The sequence below is a fragment of the Periophthalmus magnuspinnatus genome, chromosome 19, assembly GCF_009829125.3.
Source record: "Periophthalmus magnuspinnatus isolate fPerMag1 chromosome 19, fPerMag1.2.pri, whole genome shotgun sequence".
NCBI lineage: Eukaryota > Metazoa > Chordata > Actinopteri > Gobiiformes > Gobiidae > Periophthalmus > Periophthalmus magnuspinnatus.
This window is the reverse complement of record NC_047144.1, coordinates 19,876,203-19,901,765: the sequence shown is the minus strand read 5'-3', so window position 1 is coordinate 19,901,765 and position 25,563 is coordinate 19,876,203. Positions and strand designations below refer to the sequence as shown.

The window sequence follows — 25,563 nt, the reverse complement described above, 5'->3', positions numbered from 1 at the left end:
TGAAAAATTTTATTTTTAACCATGTTATGTACTACTCTAATTGTATATTCTTAATTGGTGGTACAGGTAGACTTCAGTAGCTCCACATAGCAATTTTGGCACACACAAAAAAAAAGTAAAAAGTGCTACTATGATGTGCAGCTATCCATAGGAGGGGCTGACAGCATGCGGCGCTTTGTTGTGTATTTATGATGAGGTCAGCTCCCATTGGCTCTGCTATTTTAAGACCCGGAAGTCAACTGGCTTGTTTCAGACTTGAATTTGAAATGTCAAAAATATAACACAAAGTGCCATGGGTGTCGCACATTGTAACCATGTTGTATAGTGCTGTCAAACAATTAAAAACAATCAGATGAATCACACTTTTGTAATATGATTAATCACAATCACATTGTGCACTGATTTTAATGTTGTAATTGGAACTAATTATTCAACAGATATAAATCAATTATTCTAAAGCACAACTGGCTATAATTTACATTTAGACATTGCATTTCATAATGAACTGTTGTGACCGCATGTTCCAGGTTAATGTACATGACCAAACAACAGGTTTAGTGGGGTTCATCGCCACATGTGGCTGTGACTGGCTCATATTGCGACAGATATAATCTGTTAGAGTTGTCCTGACATCTTCCAGTGTTCTGTAGCAGTTTGGTGAAATATTTGGCCCATTTTACTTGCTTTAGCGTGAGAGTGCTAAAACGTCCACCTGTGTATAACTCCAGATCTCTGCTTCATCTCTGGTTTGTGCTGCACGCAGCAGAGCCGTACTGTATTTCTCACTCCCAACTCATAAAGTGCCTCCGACCGATCTGTGCCAGTCCATGTGAAGACCTATGGAAATCAGTACAGCCTTTCTCCTGTCAGATGAGCCCGGCCCAACGTGTCTGTGTGTTTGGTCAAAACAGACCGTGTGTGTTAATTTGTGTTCATTTGTGGATGAAGTGTTTGTCTTGATTTATTGCGTTAATATGTAAACGTTGACAGCCCTAATATAACTGACGTTATTTCTTCTGTTTTGTCCCAAGATCTTCAGAGAAAGTGCACTCCTTCCTGAGCCCTACGCTGGTTCGAGACCCTCACTTCCTCTCCACTCCGGTCCTGACCTCCACGCCCCTGACCTCCGTGACCCCCATGACCTCTGTGACCCCTGTTGTGACCTCTGACCCCTTGACCCAGTCCGACTCCTCTCCGAGTGGAGTGACTGTAAGAAAGAGGCGAAGACTGGCAGCGAGTCCTGGAGGTCTGCACTGGAACTCAGCAGGTAAGAACTGGTGTGGTTTAGCCCTGGTTTAATCTTGTGTTAGTCCTGTGTTAGCCCTGGTTTAGTCCTGATTTATTTTGGGTTAGTCCTGGGTTGGTCTTGGGTTAGTCCTGGTTTAGTCCTGGTTTATTTTGGGTTAGTCCTGGGTTGGTCTTGGGTTAGTCCTGGGTTGGTCTTGGGTTAGTCCTGGGTTAGTCATGGTTTATTTTGGGTTAGTCCTGGGTTGGTCTTGGGTTAGTCCTGGGTTAGTCTTGGGTTAGTCTTGGGTTAGTCCTGGGTTAGTCCTGGGTTAGTCCTGGGTTGGTCTTGGGTTAGTCCTGGGTTAGTCTTGGGTTAGTCCTGGGTTAGTCATGGGTTAGTCCTGGGTTGGTCTTGGTTTAGTCCTGGGTTAGTCCTGGGTTAGTCTTGGGTTAGTCCTGAGTTAGTCGTGGGTTGGTCTTGGGTTAGTCTTGGTTTAGTCCTGGGTTAGTCCTGGTTTAGTCGTGGGTTACTCCTGGGTTAGTCTTGGGTTAGTCCTGGGTTAGTCCTGGTTTAGTCCTGGGTTAGGCTTGGGTTAGTCCTGGTTTAGTCCTGGTTTAGTCCTGGGTTAATCCTGGGTTAGTTCTGGTTTAGTCCTGAATTAGTCTTGGGTTAGTCATGGGTTAGTTCTGGATTAGTCTTGGGTTAGTTCTGGTTTAGTCCTGGATTAGTAGTGGGTTAGTCCAAGTTGAACCCTTGCTTAGTCCTGGTTCAGTCCTGTCTAGCCCTAGTTTAGATGTAAATCATACCTGATTTAGGCCCATATTGATTGGTTTTGTTCTGTTGGTCTTGGCATAGATCACTATAGACTTTATTTACACCTAGTTCAGGGGTGCTCAGACTTTTTCAGTATGTGAGCTACTTTTAAAATGATCATGTCTGAAAGATCTACCACCTAATACAAAAATGTTAAACATATATTTATTTGTAAATGTATTATGAATTCTTACATGTACAGTACATTTTGATGTACCTGCACAACGTCATGAGATAATACTGCACAACACAATTGAACTTCTTACATGTTCATAATTACTTGAATGATGATTACTGCTCTGATGACTTGCACTGAATCAGTGAGGGATGCATAGTTCGGGCAGTAGCTTCTGACAGCCAGGAGTAAAATTGCATTTTTTGTTCGAAAGCGATAACAGAGCTAATCATGTTGATTACGGTTTTGTCTTTTTTTTATAGCCATAAAAATCATGTTAAACGAAGTATCAGAATTTACTGCATTTTTTCACACAACTACTTCTATTTTGCACATCCATCCGTATTTTTTCTTTTACGCATCGAATAAATGAGTGTGAAAATCTCCATAGCACCGTGCTCTCATTCATCACCTTCGAGGGACAACGGAGGCAGATTACCGTAATGACGGTAAAATATTTAGATAGCCCGTGTCTCCGCTTTGAGACGCCGTTTGAATTTACATGAGAGCACAACTGGTTGCGGAGTTACACTGCTGGAAGGTCCGCAACCCGCGCTCTATCGGCGACGATAGGATCCGACGCTATAGGGTTAAGCTAACTCGCGCTTGTTTATGCCTGTGCAGCACCCATGATGTGACCTAGGGTCAGGTGTAATCTGACTGGTTGTCCTGTATATTAGTCATGTGACTGGATGGATGACGGGACGTGATCTTCCCAAAATGCTTTCGCGATCGACTGGTAGATCGCGATCAACGTAATGAACACCCCTGACCTAGTTCTTTCCTGCTATAGTTTCTAAAAAATACAACATAAAACAATTATAAACAATTATAAAGCACAAATAGAAAGGCTTGAATAGTTGATAGTATATAAATTCTAAATGATCAAAAACATGATGAAATGAGCATTGCAGTCGTGCCAGAGCTGAATGTGGAATAGCACACTGGCAGTTGTTTACTGAGGGCATTTCCTGAATCCGCTGAGCCCCTCCCTCTGAAAGAACGATAATGAGTTTCCTCTTAAACTTCAAAGTGCACAGACTACAGGACACAACAGACCCTAAATCACTTTAACTCTCAAGACAAACATAGATGTCTTTGTTATATTAAAATAGTTTTATCTGGATGTGAGTGTATTCATCAGCAGCATCCTCAAAGTTTGCATGAGTTGATGACATTTATTACAATGTTGAAATGAAGGGTTTAACCTTGTGGTAAGATTTTCTTTAGACACAAATTTTGGGACATTGTATCATAATTGCAGTGTTTGTGATGTCCACTAGAGGTTGCAGTAATACCAGTGTGATTAGTGTGAAGTGACATTTAAAGTGAAGTTAAAGATTTTCAAGAGGTTTGAAAATTGAATAAAATAAAACAAACATTGAAAATAACAATTATACTTTAAATCTATCCAAAAACACTTTCACTTTTTCACAAATTTATTTTACAAATAATGAGTAAATAAATACAAATGTTTTAAATGTGCTGTAATAAATAATAACAATGATAAAAAATATGAATTGGCCACTGAGTAAGTTGTTAACATATGTTTAGATTTGATGAATAAGACTGAGCTTCTTAAAGTGACATTAGATACAAGATGATGGACGATGTATGGAATAATGTGGTAAAGAAAAACTGAACTAAATACTTTTTTTAAATATATTTTTAATTCAAATCCTAAAAGTAATCACCCTTTGCTTTGTTGACAACACGTCACAAGCGGCCAAGAAATGCCAAAAGTGCAAAGCAGTGGTCAGAGCAATGGGTAAAGGCTATTTTTAGAAATGTAATACAAGTTTTGAGTTATTTTGACTCTTTTGCGCACTCCCTTCCATATGTCTCATTCATCATTTTGATGCCTTCAGTGAGATTCTACAATGGAAATAATCATGGAATCATAACAAAAAGTATGTAGGTACAGTGAGGCAAATAAGTATTTGAACACCCTCTGATTTTGCAAGTTCTCGCACTTAAAAATCATGGAGGGGTCTGAAATTTTTCATCTTAGGTCCACTGTGAGACATAATCTAAAAAAAAAAATCTGGAAATCACATTGTATGATTTTTTAAATAGTTTATTTGTATGTTACTGCTGCAAATAAGTATTTGAACACGTGTGTATCAGCTACAATTCTGACCCTCAAAGACCTGTTAGTCCACCTTTAAAAAGTCCACCTCCACTCCACTTATTATTCTAAATTAGAAGCACCTGTTAGAGGTCGTTAGCTGCATAAAGACTCCTGTCCACCCCATACAATCAGTAAGACTCCAACTACTAACATGGCCAAGACCAAAGAACTGTCAAAATGCACAAGAGACAAAATTGTAGGCCTCCACAAGGCTGGAAAGGGCTACGGGGCAATTGCCAAGCAGCTTGGTGAAAAAAGATCCACTGTTGGAGCAATTACTAGAAAATGGAAGAAGTTAAACATGACTGTCAATCTCCCTCGGACTGCGGCTCCATGCAAGATCTCACCTCGTGGGGTCTCAATGATCCTAAGAAAGGTGAGGAATCAACCCAGAACTACACAAGAGGAGCTGGACAATGACCTGAAAAGAGCTGGGACCACCTTATCCAAGGTTACTATTAGTAATACACTAAGACGTCATGGTTTAAAATCATGCATGGCATGGAAGGTTCCCCTGCTTAAACCAGCACATGTCCAGGCCCGTCTTAAGTTTGACAATGACCATTTGGATGATCCAGAGGAGTCATGGGAGAAAGTCATGTGGTCAGATGAGACCAAAATAGAACTTTTTGGTCTTAATTCCACTCACCGTGTTTGGAGGAAGAAGAATGATGAGTACCATCCAAAGAACACAATCCCTACTGTGAAGCATGGGGGTGGAAACATCATGTTTTGGGGTGTTTTTCTGCACATGGGACAGGACGACTGCACTGTATTAAGTAGAGGATGACCAGGGCCATGTATTGCGAGATTTTGAGGAACAACCTCCTTCCCTCAGTTAGAGCATTGAAGATGGGTCGTGGCTGGGTCTTCCATCATGACAATGACCCGAAGCACACAGCCAGGACAACCAAGGAGTGGCTCCGTAAGAAGCATATCAAGGTTCTAAACCCAATAGAAAATCTCTGGTGGGAGCTCAAACTCTGTGTTTCTCAGCGACAGCCCAGAAACCTGACTGATCTAGAGAAGATCTGTGTGGAGGAGTGGGAAACTACAGAAAACGTTTGGCCTCTGTAACTGCAAACAAAGGCTACTGCTGCAAATATTAACACTGATTTTCTCAGGTGTTCAAATACTTATTTGCAGCAGTAACATACAAATAAATTATTTAAAAAATCATACAATGTGATTTCCAGATTTTTTTTAGATTATGTCTTTCACAGTGGACATACACCTAAGATGAAAATTTCAGACCCCTCCATGATTTCTAAGTGGGAGATCCTGCAAAATCACTGGGTGTTCAAATACTTACTTGCCTCACTGTATGTACACAAATGCCTATTAGAAGACATTCAAATCATTTTTTTGAACCTGTTGTAATTCTAAAACATGCATCTCTACACAATGACTACATGTATTAGAGCCACTGCTCTTCCCAGTGGTCTCCCATCTGGTAATAACTTGGCGCAATCCTTATCTTCCAAGATAAAATGAGACTGGGCATTGACAAGGAGGTATGACTGCCTTTAGAACCAAAAGAGTCATTGCTTTGTTATAATATATGACTTTGGCTATTTCTAAACCTTTACTTTGAACAATTATAATCACCATTTTTCACCCTGCCATCAGAAATTCAGTTAAAACCCTCAAAGATCTGCCAAACATTTGACATTGTTTTGAAAAAGCACTGGTGAAACTCTGTACTGTCTGAGGAACAGATCATGTTTCTGTTCAGGTGACAAGGTGATCAACTTTCATTAAATAGTAATGAGCCTATTCACTGATGCAGTTTGGTGCAGTCTGGTCGAGTCTGGTGCAGTCTGATAGAATATGGTGCAGTCCTGGTAGAATTTGGTTAAATCTGGTGCAGTCTGGCTGAGTCTGATTGAGCCTGGTCAAGACTGGTTGAGTCTGTTACAGTCTGTTCCTGTTTTGTCTGTTTTAATCTGGTTTAATCTGGTTGAATCTGTTCAAATGCAATGCAGTCTGGCAGAATCTGATGCAGTCAGGTTGAATTTGATCGGACCTGGTGCAATCTGGTCGAGTCTGGTCCAGTCTTGTCCAGTCTGGTAGGAAGACTGAAATGTTGCAGGAGCACAACCAGAAAATTTGGGTGTGCATGATATAAATTGATATAATTTTATCCTAAATCTACTGTAACCAGCTAATAGATGTTTAATGCAGACAGATTTATTTTTGACCCAAAAGCAAAATTTAAAAGTTATCTGTCAAACATATCTCACTTGGAAATAAATTCCTATCGAGAATTATCTAAATTTCTCTCTTATTATTATCTTGCTTATTATTCATATGTAGTTTCCCTTAAATACAGACTGAGTAACAGCGTATTCTTCACTCCTCCATCATCTTAAAGATGCATTAAAACGCTGTAGAAGCGTTCTGAAGAAGTGGCTTGGATGAACAGCAAAACGTCTTCACTCCTACAAGATTTGTCCAGTTGACAGATTTAACTTCGTTGTTTGCTATGGATCAGACCTGGACGAGGGTCTACACAGACATTAAAACTCTGTATTGAATAGCAGTACAGGTGTCAACCATTGACTGTATATATGCAGTCAGTGCCTGACACTAACACACTAAGGTTACTGTGCACGTTTGTTTTACTAAATCTCCTCTTTTAGCACGTTATAAAACTTCAGAGATTAGAAAAGTCATGGAGGAAGTGAGCGGAGCAGTGTCGCGTGTGATCATCCCGCGACAAACTAGAGATGTCCCAGATCACACCCAGTTCTGAGCGCAGCTGCAGACACTTAAACCCAAGCGACCTGAGCTCAGCCTCTGCTCAGCTGTGTTTACCGCTGCTGTGGGAGTAGAGGGACATGGAGGAAAGAGTGCTTTACAAAAAAAATACTTAAAAATACTTGCACAGATGCCAAATTAGGGGAAATGTGAGCATTTTCTTGTGGTCTGGAGCCCTGGTCTAGAACAATCTGGTAAAATCCGATACAGTCTGCTCCCATAGAAGTACTTAAACCTTATGTTTGCTCTCGGTTATTAAGTATTGTCTTTAAATTGTATTTCTCAAGCCGTTCTGTCCAACTAATTTCCCTTGTGCATAACTGAAATGTGTCCAAGTCTGAATGGCACCTATAATAGTATATATATAAAGTCTGGTGAAGACGAGTAACTGAAAATATTCAGGATTACTTTCTCAAATACCACTGAATGACATCATAAGGTGTAATTGAGCATTGTGAGCTGTGTAGAGACACACAGACTAAATGTACAGATGATTACTGAAACATGTGTGAATGAAACAAAACTCCAGGAATGTTTCTGGACACTACATTACACTACTCACAATAAGTTAGGGATATTGTTATTTACATGAGTGCTTTTCCTATTTGGGTTGAATTTTAATGAAATAAGTAAAAGTTCCCTTTGATATTACTAATAATGAATGAGAGGAAACTTCATTTTCATGAGTTTAATATTTATTACCACAAACATTTTGACAATAACAGGGATAGCCCCAAATAACAAAAATTGACAATGTCAGTAGCGAGTGTTTCCACCATTTGCTGCAATGACAGCTTGATAGCGACATCTCATGCTCCTAACTAGCCTCATGATGATGTTCTGAGGCAATGCGTTTCACTCTTCCACAAGTGCCACACGCAGTTCTGCCAGGTCACGTGGGGGTGGGGTACGACCATCCAGTCTCTGCTTCAGCTGGTCCCAGACGTGCTCTATGGGGTTCAGGTCAAGGGACATTGCTGGTCATACCATATGAGGCACTCCGACTTCCTGAAGTCGAACTGTGACAATTTTGGCACGATGTGGTGGAGCATTATCATCCATGAAAAGAAAGTTGGGGGTGTGCTGGCGGAATTGGGGGATGATGGGTTCTATGATGTCTCTGAGGTAAGAACGTGCAGTGACTGAGCCATCTACAATAACCAAATCTGTTTTGCGCTGACTGGATGCCTGCCCAGACTGTTGCACCTCCTCCACCAAAGTGAACCCTGAGGACCATGTTAATCTCGGCGTATCGCTCACCTCGCCTTCTCCAGCAATGCTGACGACCATCATTTCTGTGCAAGGTGACCCGACACTCATCAGTGAACAGGACCTAGACCTCTGCTGCATTGTCCAGGTCACATGGTCTTGTGCCCACTGCAAACGTTCGCGGTGGTGTCTTGGTGTCAGTGGAGTCATCTGCAACGGTCGTCTGGCATTCAAGCCAAAGCGGTGGAGTCGGTTGAGAATGGTTTGTCTGGAAACCCTTGTACCCCTCACATCTTGTAAACGGGCTTGCAGCTGTGTGGCAGTTGCATAATGATGTCCTAGGTCCTTAGGTACTGGTCATCGTTGCGGTCTGTCACTCGTGGGGCTCCACTCCTGGGTCTTTCACAAACTCTGCCAGTAGTTCTGTGTCTTGATGCAAATCTGCTGATGACACTATGAGACACACCAAGTTCATGAGCAACATCTGACTGCCTGCCACCAACCCGAAGGCGCGCTATGGCGAGGTGGTGCTCATTGTCCGTTAAGTGACGTTGTGTGTGTTTGAATGATGAACTTGGAATGACTGACTATACCAGCATTTTGTACCCACAGAATGTTGAAATTGATGCCACATTGAAAAGGGTTGTCTTTTTTTTTGGCCCCAATGTGTAAGGCACATTGTACACAGTGAGACCATTACATGGAAAACACAAAATGAGGTGTGTCGATCACCCCAATACAATTGCCTCCCTATCCCAAAAATCTCTGAAGTGAAACAAACACCGTATGTATGACATGCACCGAGTCTCTCACAATATCCCTAACTTATTGTGAGTAGTGTAAAACAGGATTAAAGGCCTGCTGTGGGATATTTCATCACATTAGAACAGGGTTACAGAGAGGAAAGACAGATTAGCAGAAGATAGGAGCTTTTAAACCAGGTCTTAACCAGGTCTAGACCAGGTCTGAACCAGGTCTAAGTCTTGGTCTGTCGGCTGCCTCAGCTGTGAGTATTGTGTCTAAAGTTTCATCTTGTGTTTCGGTCTCAGGTTCGGTGCAACGTGACTTCCTGTCTCCTATGTCACCTGACCCGTCTCCCTTGGCAACGGCAGGTGTGCGAGGGGGCGGGACAGTGGGTGACAGGTGCGACAGGGTCACTTTGAGGAAGACTCTCTCTGTGGATGACCAGTTTCTCCAGAGCACTCCCAAACTGAAGCTGCTGAGTCGACTGGAGCGAGGGACGCGGAAACTACGCAATAATCACGTGAGTCTGATTTAAATAACTATACTCGGAGTAAACAGTACGGAGTTTATATTCAAATTATTTAAGTGTATTGCTGCGTTTCAGATGACATCATAACACAGAGGCCAATCATATTTAATATAGATGGGGGGCAGGTAACACAAATAGAGTTAAAACACAGATTTTTGTTGTCATACAGTGTATTCTAGGGTCTAGTAAGTAATTGAGACTTTACTGCTGATGTCATCAACATTCCCTGGGGATGTGGTGCTAACTATAGGCACTGCACTGTCTGAGACTATTAGACTTAAATTTGAACTTTGTTTTAACACAGTTTGATCAGAAAAGAACTGACCTAGTTGGAACTACAACAGGTGAGATAGTTAGTGCTGTTAAACATCCATCCATCCATCCATTTTCTTCCGCTTATCCGGAGCCGGGTCGCGGGGGCAGCAGTCTAAGCAGGGACTCCCAGACTTCCCTCACCCCGGACACGTCCTCCAGCGGGACCCCAAGGCGTTCCCAGGCCAGCCGGGAGACATAGTCCCTCCAGCGTGTCCTGGGTCTTCCCCGGGGCCTCCTCCCGGTGGGACATGCCCAGAACACCTCCCTAGGGAGGCGTCCAGGAGGCATCCTGAGCAGATGCCCGAGCCACCTCAACTGGTTCCTCTCAACGTGTAGGAGCAGCGGCTCTACTCCGAGCTCCTCCCGTGTGACCGAGCTCCTCACCCTATCCCTAAGGGTGCGCCCGGCCACTCTGCGGAGGAAGCCCATTTCAGCCGCTTGTATCCGCGATCTTGTCCTTTCGGTCATTACCCAGAGCTCATGACCATAGGTGAGGGTAGGAATGTAGATTGACCGGTAAATCGAGAGCTTCGCCTTCCGGCTCAGCTCCTTCTTTACCACAACGGACCGATACAGCGACCACATCACTGCAGACGCTGCACCGATCCGCCTGTCAATCTCCCGCTCCATCCTTCCCTCACTCGTGAACAAGACCCCGAGATACTTGAACTCCTCCACTTGGGGCAGAGACTCACCACCCACCCGGAGAGAGCAAACCACCTTTTTCCGGTCGAGAACCATGGCCTCGGATTTGGAGGAGCTGATTCTCATCCCAGCCACTTCACACTCGGCTGCAAACCGCCCCAGTGCCTGCTGCAGGTCCTGGCTCGAAGAAGCCATCAGGACAACATCATCTGCAAACAGCAGAGATGAAATCCTGTGGTTCCCAAACCAGGCTGTTAAACAAGTCTCATAAAATTACAGTTACGAGCTAGCTAGCATTAGCCAACAGTTTCCACTTAGTCACTGTCACCTTTTTGTTTAAAATCAAATTATTTCAAATGTTCAGTGATCCACTTGGGTCTTTTTAATGTCGATGTCTACTGCCAGTCCTCTGTCTGTATAAGCATGTGGTTTAGAGCAGACGGAGGAGGAAGATATTTGACTATTTTTGTGTTAAAGGGCAATACATAACAGCCTGCCTTATGTCCATAATACATGTGTTACCTAGGGGTGGGCGATGATTCATTAAAAAATAAGTATCAGTATATTTTTGCATTATCTTGACAACAATGTTCAGACTAAAATGTGTACTAAAATGTGCCTGTAAATGTTTTGGTTGAGGTTTAAGTCTAGCACAAAATGTGAATGGAGCATAAAATGAATGACACAAGTACAGAAATATCACTTTATAATCTAGACATTTGGGAGATTAAGATGGCCTTAGAAAACTACAAATAGGAGCCTCTGATCAATATGAGCATTCATGGTCCTGTTGAGGTGTTTGATTTTCAGCAAAAAGGTGAAGCTGAAAAACTGTTGGCTAATGCGAGCTATCTTATGACTGTCTTGTAGAGGGACTTGTTTAACTGTACAAATCAGTTCTCCTGTTGTAGTTCCAACTATGTAAGTTGTCTTTGGTCAGATCTCCTCTTTCTGTTCTTTCTCCCCTCCTCCTCTGGTCTCTTTCCTCTCCTTTCTCTCCAGCCTTCTCTCTCTCCTCTCTTCCTCTCCTCTTTATAAGTGAGTCAGTGAATCAGCGGTGCTTCTCTCCCTCCTCTCGCCTCTCCCTTCCCCCCCTCCTCTATCCTCTCCCTCCAACCCCTCTCTATCCTCACTCTTTCTGCTCTCTCCATCTCTCCTCTCTTTGTGAGTGAGTCAGAGTGAATCAGAGCTGCTTCTCTCTCTCCTCTCCTCTCTCCCTCTCTCCTCTCTCTGTGAGTGAGTCAGAGCGAATCAGAGCATCTCTTGTCTCTGGTAGTGTGGCACTAAATGTTCTAAATGTCCTCAACAAAATCCACAGGTCACAAAACTGCAGCACAGTCTCATACAGCCACAGTCTAGATTTTAAAACTGATTCAGACTGGGTTTAGTCCTGGTTAAGTTTTGGGTTAGTCCTTGTTTTAGTCCTGGTCTAGTCCTGGGTCATTCCTGGTTGAATTCTGGTTTAGACATGGTACAGTCCTGTTTTAATCCTGGTTTAGTCTAAGCATAATTGTTTTTCACTTTTCACTTTCACTTTTTCATGTCATACTGAATATGGAGAATGAGTAATTACCTTTTGTCCAACTGTGAGAAGGACAATATGAATCATTATTTTTAGTGTGGTTTGAATGGTGTGTGCTCTTTCCTTTGTTAGAGCTAAATCCAATCAGAAAGCAGAATGACCCACACAGGAGTCTCTCATTTGGGTTTGCAGTTTCAATGCTGGTATCCAGTTGGTTTAAACCTAAAAAGGACTCTCTCTGAATCGTCACTACCTAAACCCCAGCACCTGCAGCCAATCATTAAGCAGTGCTAGTGAAGCCTCTGCAGCTCAGTGAGTGAATCCTGGAGGTTCTGAGCTTTCACATGAGGCTTGTCCATACACTGAGAATGAGAAAAATGTGTATGTCCTCCATCTGCAGGTTGTGATTTTGGTTCCTTTTTAAAACTGAGAGTGCTGGATACATGTAGTTCCTTTAATGCTCTGATCTTGTAATGTATTAGATATTTTGCATTGTGCAGAGACGGTTTTGTCTTGGCTCCAGGTGAGACTCATTTGAATAATTTAGACTTTAGTTCAGACAAGAACAGACCCCAGTGCATCGTGAGTAATCCAAGTCCAGTACATTGTGGGTAATTCATCTGAGCTCATTCACTGACACAGCAGCTGGTCAGTGCACAGGGCAACTTGGTCTGCTCAAGTTTCTACTCACTCAAAAGAGGACTAAAGCAGGACTGAACTGGGAAAGTATCAGGACGGAACCAGGACGGAACCAGGACGGAACCAGGACTGAACCCGGACTGAACCCGGACGGAACCAGGACGGAACCAGAACTGAACCAGGACTAAATCAGGACTAAACCAGGACTAAACCAGGAATAAACCAGGAATAAACCAGGACTAAACCTGAACTAAACTAGGTCTAAACCAGGTCTGAACCAGGACTGAATTAGGACTAAACCAGGACTAAACCAGGACCTAAATGAAATCTAAACGAGGACTAATCTGCAACAAGCCATAACCACCCTCCTTTAGCCCTGGTTTAGTGTTTGAATATTTTTCTTGTTCAGTCTTGATCTTAAATAAAAAAGGACAAAGGTATCTTGTATTGTTTTGGCCAGTGTGTTTGAGGTGAGTGCATAATTGGCGACAGGTGCAGATTCTGTTTTGGAGTTTGAATAATGTATGAACCATGTTTTATTGATACAGACACAAATGACCCTGTGCCGTCAGACTGGACTGAGATACCTGAAAGTGCAACAAGCTGTTTTTACTCATGTCTCTCGAATAATCACAAGTTTGTGATTATTCCTTTTCTTTCTAGATATAAAAGCTGTGTTATGCGGTTGACCTTTACCGTTCAAAGGTCAGATTCAAAACTGAAGTCAGTGCCAAAAATATATTTTCACTATCAGAGTAACTAAAAAACTTCCTTGAATTAAATAAAAGACTTTCTACTAATGATCGGTTTATGTAACAGTTTATTTGAACCTTGATCTTATTTTTAAAAAGCATCAGATTTCTGTTCTGCAAAAGGGATTTTCATCCTGGTTAAATCCTTTTAGATTGTATCTTAGACATTTTGTAGACCTGCTTTCGGTTCAAACCTGGGCCAGGCTTTTGGTTCTGGCTGAGTCCTGTTTGAAAACTTGTTTAGTCCTGGTTTAGTCCCGGAGCAATACTGGCCTGCCCCTGGTTCGGTCCTGGTCGAGTCCTGATCTAGGCTAGGTCTAGTCTTGGCCCAGTCCTGATGTAGTCCTGGTCTAGTCCTGGTCTAGTTCTGGTTCAGTCGTGATTCAGACCTGATTCAGTCCTTGTTCAGTCCTGGTGTTGCTCTGGTCTAATCCTGGTTTAGTCCTGGTCTAGTCATGCTTTAGTCGCGGTTCAGTCCCTGTCTAGTCCTGGTGTTGCCCTGGTCTAGTCTTTATCTAGTCCTGGTCTAGTCCTGGTCTAGTCTTGGTCTAGTCCTGGTCTAGTCTTGGTCTAGTCCTGGTTCAGTCCTGACTCATTGTTGCTCTGTGGTAAAGGTGATATTTGAATAATGGCAGCTCTCGTTTGGAGTGTTTTGGAGGCGGGGGCTATGTCAGAACAAATGGACCATCACTCATATAAGCACACACACACGCATGCACGAATGCACACCCATACACACACATAAATACATACACACCACACATACACGCACACACCATACACACCACACGAATATATACATGCACACGTAAAACATGAATATGCATACACACAGATATACGCCTATACGAATATACACACACATGTATGCACACACAAATGAATACACACACACGAGTATACATACACACGTATGCACACACAAATGAATACATACACACGCATGCACACACAAATGAATACACACACGAGTATACATTCAAACGTATGCACACACAAATTAATACACACACACACGAGTATACATACACACGTATGCACACACAAATGAATACACACACACACAAGTATACATACACATGCATGCACACACAAATGAATACACACACGAGTATACATACACACGTATGCACACACACGTTTGCACACACAAATGAATACACACAAGTATACATACACACGCATGCACACACAAATGAATACACACACGAGCATGCACACACAAATGAATACACACACGAGTATGCACACACAAATGAATACACACACACGAGTATGCACACACAAATGAATACACACACACGAGTATGCACACACAAATGAATACACACACACACACGAGTATGCACACACAAATGAATACACACACACGAGTATGCACACACAAATGAATACACACACACACACGAGTATGCACACATACAGACATCAACATGAACAGACAGCAGTCAGTTTAGAGGAAAATATAAAGTACTGATACTGACCAGTTTATCCCTGGATTGGTCCTTTCACCTCAGGCTCAAACTGCTCACGGTGCAGCTACAGTCCAGTGGTCACAAGTATTCTGTATAGTACAAAATATGAGAGGAGCTCAGACGGCACGGCAGTGACCACAACAACATAGCAGAGCCTCCAGTTCTTTTGAGTGCCACACCGCAACTAAACCGGTCCGACACAGGAGTTGCAGATGGACCGGGTGCAGTCTGAGTGAGGGGTCAGACTTGTCTCAGTCCTGGTTCCTGCTTTAGTCTTGGTTCAGTCTTGGTCTATACTTTGCTCAGCCTCTGTTCAGACCTGTTTTGGTCCTGATTCACTCCTTGGGCATTTCTAGTTCTATCTTCTTTTAATCGCTGGCTTAGTCCTTTGTTGTTGTTTTTTTTTTATCCAGGTTTAGTCCAGGTCTGGTCCTTTTTTAGTCATGTTTCAGTCTTGGTTTAGGCCACTTTAGGCCAGGTTCAGTCCTGGTTTAGTCCTGGTTCTAAACTAATAAACACAACTGAACTGTGTTTATGACCACTGTATCATGATGTGTCTTTAGTAGGTAAAGAACATAGTGTTTGCACAAGGACACAACACCATGTGATACCAACATTTGTGTAGGACAAATAGTCATTATAATTTCTTGGTGATAGTAGAGATGATTGAAGTAGTGTTGTCCCGATAATAACATTTCAAACTTTCATTTTGATATTAAGGAAGAGACTGGATACTCAAAACCGATTCCCATACCACGATGATAATAAAAACACTCTTTCTTTAGACAATAAAATGTGATTTTAAACATTAAATGCACATTAAATGGTAGTTCTTTCTTTTATTTTACTATGTGGCCTTATATCTGTGTAATCCCTGTGTAGTACATGAGCGTATACTAGTCTATGTGTCTTATACTTGTTCTGATACAGCTCAAGGTCATTCTAAAGCTGTTCAGGAAAGGTTCATTTCTGTCCTGTGAATGGGACTTGTTTAGCTCAAATGAATATCTAGTTTCAATACTAGTTTTAGTGTCAGTTAGTATCTGATTTTTGATACTTTTGACAACCTTAGACTGAATATATTTTGGTTACTGCTGCTGTAAAAGTTATGTAGAATTCTGCTTGTGTACCCTATTCTGTTGCATTGCCCTTTCTGTTACGTGGCCTGTTGTTGAACCTCCATCTTGTGGTCCAGACTTGGTTCTCTCTGAAGCTCTGTATCCTCCATGTTCTGAGGAGGAGCTGATATTTAAAGGTCGAGTGGTGCCCTGAGTCTGGTCTGTCAGGCTTTTACAAAGGAGACTAGATCCAAGGTCAGACTAAAACACGCTTCAATTATCACACATCATTCAACAGCAGCAGACTGGCCACAGACTACACCTGATCTAGCCGGGTTTAGATCTGGGACTAGAACACCACTAGACCTGGTTCAGTACTGGTTTAGTCCTGGTTTGTAATATATTCATTTATTATCACTCAGTCTGCTCAGTTCTGGACTGATCATTGTTCAGGACTAGACTATATGTTGTAGTTCAGATTTTTTGCTATAGTCCCTCCTTCTGTCATAGTTAAGTTCTAACCCTGGTTCAGTCCTTATTCAGTCTTGGTTCAGTCCAGCTTTAGTCCTGGTTTAGTGTTTGGTCATTCCTGATTCAGACCTGCATCAGACCTGGTTGTGTCCTAGCCTAGTCCTGGTCTATTCCTGGTTCAGTCCTGGTCCAGTCCTCATTCAGTCCTGGTCTACTTCTGCGCCAGACCTGGCTTAGTCCTGGTTCAGACTTGGTCTAGTCTTGGTCTAGTCTTGGTCTAGTCTTGGTCTAGTCTTGGTCTAGTCCTGGCCGAGTCCTGGCCGAGTCCTGGCCGAGTCCTAATATAGTTCTGGTCGAGTCCTAATATAGTCCTGGTTCAGACCTGGTGCAGTCATTGCCTTGTTCAGTGGGTTTCTTCTTGAGTGACTAAAATGGCTGCTCATCTCTATTGATTAACATGCATTAATTCATTAACAAAAAAAAAAACAAAAAAACAAAATGTAGCTTTTATAAATCCACAATGGAGACATAACCTAATTCATTATATCAAACTTATTGTATATAACTGACATAACTGAAGACTGAAGAACAAAACCAAAAAGTATGTCAGTCACTATTCATAGTTAAGTCCATCATCTTCTGAATGATGAGTTTAAGCTAAGGCCATCGGGGCAGAATGACTTTAGCAACAACGAATGTGCACAAAGGTTAAGCACTCATGAAATATCTGTGTATGAACAGCACACATGTTAAACAATTTACTAACTCTTGAGCTGTGCTGGAATGATGTGTTCATGTGACTGCACTAAAGACATTTCCACTATGTTGAACAATAAACTTAAAGTGAAGTAAACAAAATAAACAGTCATCATAGATTTGAAAAACCACAGCAGAAACGTACCCCCACCGGTGAGTTTTCAGTCTCATCTTTGTTTTATATCACCAATATGTTCAGCACTTTGGTAAGTATCCTGTTATAAACTGATATTCGTGCGTTTCAGCTTCCTGCTATACGTGACATTTTCAGTATTTTTCACCATTCAAAATATTTTCATTCCTGTTGTTAATTGTTATGGAAACGGCCCCAATTTTTCATCATTCTGAAACCTGTGGTACAATAACACTTGGATTTGAAAAACAGCTCTATTTATTTGCTCCCAGTACAGCATTGGTTTAGCCCACGGGCGGGCCTGGTTTAGTCCCGATTTAAACCAGTCTATAACTGTGGACAAAACCATGCCTAAACTACACCCAACAATACCTAAGACCTACGGCAAAATTAAACCAGGACTAAACCAGGGATTTACCAGGTCTAAACCAGTCCTAAGGCTAAACTAGTCTTAAAGAAGACCTATTGTTCTTGTGTCTGCTCTATAGTTATAATCTGCAACACCTGTGGAGCATTATGTTATAATTTGCACATTTTAAATCGCAATATTCATCTAAAACAACTTAAAAAAGAAACAAGTCCATTGCCTTCCGTATTAGAACACTGTGGTGCCCAGTGAGAGCTGACGTCGCTACAAATGTCATCACAACAAAGACCTGTGAAGTTGTGGGCCCCTCCTATAGATAGCTGCACATTACACTAGTGAGTAGCAGATTTTTTTATTTGTGCCAAAATGACTATGCGACACTGTGGAATCCTACACGCATCATCGATGAAGAAAATAAAAAGGGAGAAGGAAGTAAGTAGTCACATGCAGGTATGCCAGTTGTGGATCAACGATTGCTTAAACATGCACATCACTCCAATTACAACTTTGAGAGGGGTAATGGGAAGGGGAAACATGTATAACGTGGTTAAAAGCTCTGAAAAGTCATTTTTGCATACAACCCCAATTCCAAAGAAGTTGAGACGCTGTGTAAAAAAAAAAAAAAATAATAAAAATACATAATACAATGATTTGCAAATCCTTTTCAACCTATATTGAACTCAATAAACTACAAAGACATGATATTTATTTGTTCAAACAGATAAACTTTAGTGTTTTTATGCAAATATTCACTTATTTTCAATTTGATGCGTGCAACACATTCCAATAAAGCTGGGACAGGGGCATGTTTACCACGGTGTTACATCACCTTTCCTTTTAACAACAATCAATAAGCATTTGTGAACTCGTATTCTGTATTTTTTAAGTTTTACACACTGTCCCAACTTCATTGGAATTGGAGTTGTAATATGTCTGCTTTAAACCAGGTCTAACCCAGTTTAACCTCAGGTCTAAACCCTGATCTAAACCCTGATCTAAACCCTGATCTAAACCCTGATCTAAACCCTGATCTAAACCCTGATCTAAACCCTGATCTAAACCCTGATCTAAACCCTGATCTAAACCCTGATCTAAACCCTGATCTAAACCCAGATCTGAATGAGTCTTAAACCATGTCTAAGCCAGCCTTAACCCAGGTCTAATCCAGGTCTAAACCAGTCTTCCCCAGTCTCTCCTCTCCTCTTTCCTGTTTCATAAGTGTATAATTTGAGCTCATTATGCCTGTACCAGTCTCCTGTGGTGGTCCACAGTGGAGAGGCCTGTAGCCGAGAGGGTTGGTTTGATTCGTTTGCCTGTTGATGGCAGGGTGCAGCGCTGCGGGGTGGAAATATGCCTGTCACCGCGGCAACAAACATGCCGGATTGCCACGGAAAGCGCCGTGAGGAAATTACTGCGTGTACAAGCGCAAGGCTGAACCAGGGAGAGCTCCCAGCGGACACGAGCAGCTATAAAACAGCTGGAGGAAAACCATTTGGAAATAAAAACACCAGAGAAGAGAAAAAGGAAAGAGCAGACTGCAGTTTACAGGGTTATTTAGATGTAAGACAAGCAAGTACCTTTAGTAATGCTGCATCTAGTTTAAATACTAAAACTAGTATCGAAACTAGATACTAAGGTATCGAGCAGGTATCGATACTAAAAGACATTTACAGGACAGAAATGAATGTTTTTCTGAATAACTTTACTGAATGAACTTGATCTGTATCAGAACAAGTGTAAATATGCCCGTGGACCACTATGGAACCTACCTGGATGACTGAGGGATTACACAAACATATGGCTACATGGCAATATATAAGAAAATACCACCATTTGATACTAAAAATCACATTCTATTGTCTAAATCAGTGGTCGGCAACCCGCAGCTATGGAGCCGCATGCGGCTCGTTTATCCTTATACTGCGACTCTGTGTGGCTTGGGAAAAATAAATTATAAATGTCATTGACATGTATTTTATTTGTGTTGCGTCTTTTTTTTAATTGTATTTTGAATCGGAAGGTTATTGTGATCTTGAAATACTAAAATAAAAATATATTTTATTATTTTTGTCCATCAAAATAAGCGTCACATCCGCAGAAGCCAGTATAACCGGAGTCTTGTCGATCTTTGGATCCACAGACATACGTGAGCCACTATTCACCACCATGAACTAAAAACAAACACCACTTACGCCTCACAGACGATAGTTTAATTTTACTTGCTCATACCTAGCAAACATACTGTAAACAATGGCCAAAGTTTATCTAATTTACACAATAGTTAAGATTTTATTAAAAAACAAAACACAAAAACACAACACTTTCTTAAATGTATCTTTAAACTGTCAGAAAAAAGTGCTCTTGTGCGTAAATTGTACCTGAATTTTGTGCATTGATGAGAGACAGATTCATCCCTATTCTCCTGCATTTTTCATAATTTTTCTTGTATTTTCTTCTCAAACTGGCACTTGATTGATGTAAAACTGTGATGCACATTTACCACAGAGATCTGTCAGAGAGAGAGAAAAAAACACATTTTCAAAAACTGCCTGAAAGTACAAACTCCGTCCCTGTGCAGCCAGAACCGCACACTTTGACAAAAGTTTACAAAGACAAGGAACCAGAACCCCTATCCTATCCCCCCGATTCTAAAGGGCTTGACTAACAGGTGCATTAACCAATCAGAGATGTATGCTCTGTTCGTATCAAAACAAACATGGCAGCTTACGTACAATAAATGAATAAAAAACAGAGGTCTGAGAAACAGCAGATTTCTGTAGAATCAACAATGAAAGCTCCAAACTCCAAACTATTAGTCTCCGGTAAAAGAAGTTTTGTATTTTGTTCCGAATGATACAAAGTTTTGAAGAGGAGATGTCTTCTGCATTTGAGAGACATGTGATACAAATTAACGGCTGTGGCTGGCTTGTCCCAGGTTAGGACGTAAGTTTGTCATTCTCTGTGGTCCGGGCTTCTGGATTCTTTGTGAATCAGCAAATTCAAATATTGCCAACATTTGTGAATTAAATCTTCTCTATTACTAACATAAAGCAAACAAATAAAATCCTCAAATGTGCAGAAATGACTTTAGCCTGAAGATAGTCAATTTATCTTTTTTGCTTTTCCAAATCTTTATCTTCACCAAAGCTTTTCTTTGGCCTTCCTCTAGAACTATGGACTCCATTCTCCCACACAAACCATCCCCATTTTTCTTCCCTTAAACTATATTATTGTGACAGTGTTTTTCTTCTCCACAGGCTGGGGGCGCCGCTGGACGCTTGGACTGCAGGAAAAAGTGAGTTTAATTTTATTTCCTCCAAATGTGAAATAATCGTGTGAATAAAACATGAGTCGTCCCAAGTCGTGCCCGGGCTCGTACATCACTGAGAAAACGCTGCGCTGTTTAAGCCTGGCCACATGGGGGACACTGAGATCTATGAGGCAATTCACCTCTATAAACACGCTCATGAATTATGCATTTAAACTCCTCTAGTCTTCAAACGTGCCCTCGAAGCTGCACCCAGACTCAGCCAGGACTTAAACAGGACTAAACCTGGCTAAAACCAGGAATAATGCATTTGAACTCCTCCAGTCTTCAAATGTGCCCCCTAGACTAAACCAGAACTGAACCAGGACTTAAACTGGACTTCAACTGGACTTAACCTCCTAACCTAAAGCAGGACTAAGCCAGCTCTTAAACTGGACTAAACCGGGACTTTTTAAAACCATGAATACTGCATTTAAACTCATCTAGTCTTTAAATGTGTCCTCGAACCTGCACTGAACCAGGACTCAAACAGGTATAAACCAGGAGTAAACCAGGACTAAAACCAGGCTAAAACCAAGATTAGACCATGACTTAAACAGAACTAAAGTAGGACTTAAAATTGACTAAACTTGGTACAAACCAGAAGTAAAATAGGGCTAAACTGGGTGTAAACTGTGGCTCAAACTGGACTTAACCAGGATTTAAACAGAACTAAACTTGGTTAAAATCAGGATGAACCAGGATTAAACCATGACTAAATCCATGTTTTTGGATGTGCCGCTTAAACCTCTGGTTTCTTCTGATAAGATGCCCTGTGGTTTCCATGAGGTCTCATTCTCTATAAAAGCTGCTAACCCTGTAGTGTAGACCTCTACAAACATGTTCTGAAATGCATGGGATTCTTGGATTATTTTAAAGTTCTGATTTCAGCCTCTCTCAGATTTGAATCTTCCAGGACGGGTTTAAAATGTGATCTTCAAACTAGGGAAGGTCCAATATGGATTTTTTTATATTTGTGTAACTATTGTTGCTGATAACCGCTATTTACCAATATCAAGATTTCATTTTTTATCTATGGCATGGTTCACAAATTGACATAAAATTTTGAGGATTTTTTCGATATTGGACAGATACCGCTATCAAAAAAATACAAGTAGTTTTTCAATTACGTGATTTTCAGAGTTCTGCATGTATGTCTATGATGGAATGTTCAGCAGTCACTGTGGTGACACAATGCACACATTGGCAAACAACTGTTTTAAGATTGTCTGAAACCTCAAGACAAAAATACAAAATGGATTTAAACAGCACATTTTCAGGAGTCTTTGATCAGTACGAGCGTTCATGGTCCTGTTTGGAGTTTGATTTTCAACAAAAAGGTGAGATTGACTAACTGTTGGCTAATGCTAGCTAGCTTGTGACTAATGTTATTTGAGAGGAACTTGTTTAACAGCCCAAATCGGCTAGTTGTAGTTATTAGTTGTAGTTATGGGTAAGTCAGTTCTTTATGGGCAGATTGTGTTAAAACAAAGCTCAAATTAAAGTCTAACTTGAGTAACAGAGCTTCAGACAGATCAGTGCCTCAGGTTAGCATCACATCCCTCGTGAATGTTGATGACATCAGCTACAAAATATCAAGTATCAAGTATTTCTATTGTACATTGTGACGTCATAAACCTAATCACTGGGCACGTAATCAAAATATTGAGATTCAGTCCTGTCTAATGGTCAATGATGTGGTTGGGTGTTTTTACTGGAGAGGTCCACAGTCAATCCTCTGGCAGTAAAAGCTCGTGATTTGGAGCTGACGCAAGACTTTGTTTGTGAAAAGACTAAATAAAACTGAATAGAATTTCGAGATCAATCAATATGAAGAAAACAATCATGATAGATTTTTTTCCCGTTCGCTCAATCTTAAATACATTATCAATCAAACAAAGGTTGAAATATGATGACTGAAGGCTTCTACATGGGGAATATTCATGAATGTGTATTATTCAGCTGATGTCATCAACATTCTCTGGGAATGTGAAGCTAACTATAGGCACTGCTCTGTCTGAAGCTCTGTTACTCAAGTTGAACTTTAATCTGTGCTTTCTTTTAACACAATCTGACCAGAAAGAACAGATTTTTAGCTGAAATTCCAACAGGTGAGATTTGTGCTCACCTGCCCCTCTCAAATAGCATTAGTCACAAGCTAGCTAGCATTAGTCAACAGTTTTCAGTTAGTCACTCTCACCTTTTTGTTGAAACTCAAACACCTAAACAAGACAATCACCGCTCATATTGATCACAAGCTCCTGAAAATGCATTGTTTAAATCCATTTTGTAATTTTTCAGACAATTAAAACTTTCTTTGTCTGTGTTTGCTAATCCATGCATTGTGTAATCATGGTAACTACTGAACATTCCGCTATAGACATACATGTAGAACACCCCCAGGATGTCAACTGATGCAAATGTAAAATTGTTTATTTCAAATCAAATACATACAGTCCATGTAACAATAACAAATTACATCTAAGAATTATTATTATTATTATTTTTGTTTTAATAGTCGAATGGACAAAATTAGTGTATTTTTTGTTGCAGCCCTAATGAACACATACATTCTTTTGGATTGTAAAAAAAAGTATATTCACAATGACTTAATTGGTTGTGAGAAATATTTCAATGATTGTATAGACTGATAAAGAGGTGATGCTTCTCCCATATCTCCTGCCAGTACATTGTATCTTGTATCCTGTATTGTGTATTTCTCTGTTTTGTACTTAAATTATTTTGATCCCACAGAAAGTGCTCTGGATCCATTTAGAATAATGTTGGTTCTGTTGTCATGGAAACCCGAGTCTGAGCGCTTTAATGGAGTTCCCCAGTCTCCCTCTGACAGCCGCAGAGAACAGGGACAACTCAACCTGACAGGCGCAAAACGGAACTGCCCCGAGACGTAATATAACACAAAGTCTAGTGTCTCAATAGCGATTCTGATACCACAGTGACAATAAAAAAACACTCTTTCGACAATAGAATGGGATTTTCAACATTAAATGGTAGTTTTCGATAGTTTTGACAACAACCAGACACACACAACCCCGAGAAATGGCCAGGTACAACATAAACAATACAACCGTCTAAGAGTGAGTGAGTTTGGACTGGATTCTAAGGGTGAGCGTAATGAAAAGGCAAGTGGAACAGTACAACACAATGGGCTGCACAATGGATTGATTGAACAATAAACACAGATAAAGAGAAGCATGGAGTTTGTTGAGTTTCCCAGTTGTTGTTATTGACTCCTTTATGAATGTCTGCAACGTTATATAAAAAGTTCAACTCACACAAGGATTGCAAGGCCATGGTACAAAGGAGTCAATATATGGTAGAGAGGAGGGACAGTGAATATATGGTACAGAAAATGCACAGTGAATATATGGAGCAGAGCAGGATAGTATTTTTTATACATACAGATATCCGTCATGTCTCCACTCCCTCCGCAGGACCAAACATGGTCATCCAATCAGATTTGTTTATTTCAGTGAAGGAGCTCATGGGCCAACCATAATTTACAAACAAAATAACATTCTTCTCAGCTCACATTAAGAGTTTAGTGCTTCATTTCCGAGTTGACTAACAGCAAAAGCTTTAAAAAATATTTTGTCCCTCAAATATACAGTATATTTTTCTAAACCTGAACTTGGATCACACAGTTTCTGTAATTGTTTTGCATAATTATTCATTTCACCATATTGTTGTTTATGTATTTTTTGACACCAATTGTAAATGTTTGTTCTTGTGCAAAATGACTTCAGTTGGTCCAGTTTCAATAATTAACATTAACTTATGTTCTTTAGTTTTTGCTGTGGACTTGTCTGTTGGTCCATTTGAAATGTAGACATAGTAGGTAGTACCTGCCGCTGTAGTAGTAGTAGTAGTAGCAGTAAATGGTCACATTTTCATGCAGCGCTATTCCACCTTCAAGGCGCTCAAAGTGTTTTACATCAAGGAACTCACCCATTCACTCACACATGCATACAGCAGTGTACGTAGACACTGGGGATGAGGTGAGTTAAGTGTCTTGCCCAAGGACACAATGATAGCCTGGGGTCTAACCGCTCTACCAATGATGTTTAAGTTGAGATGATGTCTATTCGAACTGCCAATCTTCAGATTAATGGACAAACACTCTGGTGATCCAACTGATCTCCTGTCACCGTAATAGTAGTACTTGCAGTGGTAGTTTCAGTAGTTGTAGTAGTAGTTGTAGTAGTTGCAGTAGTTGCAGTAGTTGCAGTAGTAGTTATTTCATATTTTGCTGCAGGTTTCACTGTTTGCTGTTGTGGGCGGAGATTGTCGACAGTAACTTTTCCCAATTTGACTGGCTAACTGAACTTATTAGTAAACACATGATTCTAGTTTTAGTCAGTTGATTTGTTTTGTTCTCTACGTACATAACTTTACCAAAAGTTGGCACGGTGTCTGAGTGGCTAGCACTCACAGCCAGAAAGTTCTGTGTTCCTGGGCCTTTCTCTGTGGAGTTTGCATGTTCTTCCTGTGTCTGAGTGTGTTTCTCGCAGTC

The 25,563-nt window shown here is 41.0% G+C and overlaps 1 protein-coding gene across 1 annotated transcript in view; it reads left to right on the top strand.

Annotated features, from left to right (window-relative positions):
- ankfn1 (ankyrin repeat and fibronectin type III domain containing 1) overlaps positions 1–25,563 on the top strand; it is an 89,010-nt gene that overhangs the window by 5,653 nt on the left and 57,794 nt on the right. Inside the window, exons 4-6 of the mRNA XM_033984280.2 lie at positions 1,032–1,267; positions 9,366–9,580; positions 20,980–21,017. Coding sequence (XP_033840171.2) covers positions 1,032–1,267; positions 9,366–9,580; positions 20,980–21,017 — 489 coding nt within the window. The remainder of the gene's footprint in view (positions 1–1,031; positions 1,268–9,365; positions 9,581–20,979; positions 21,018–25,563) is intronic.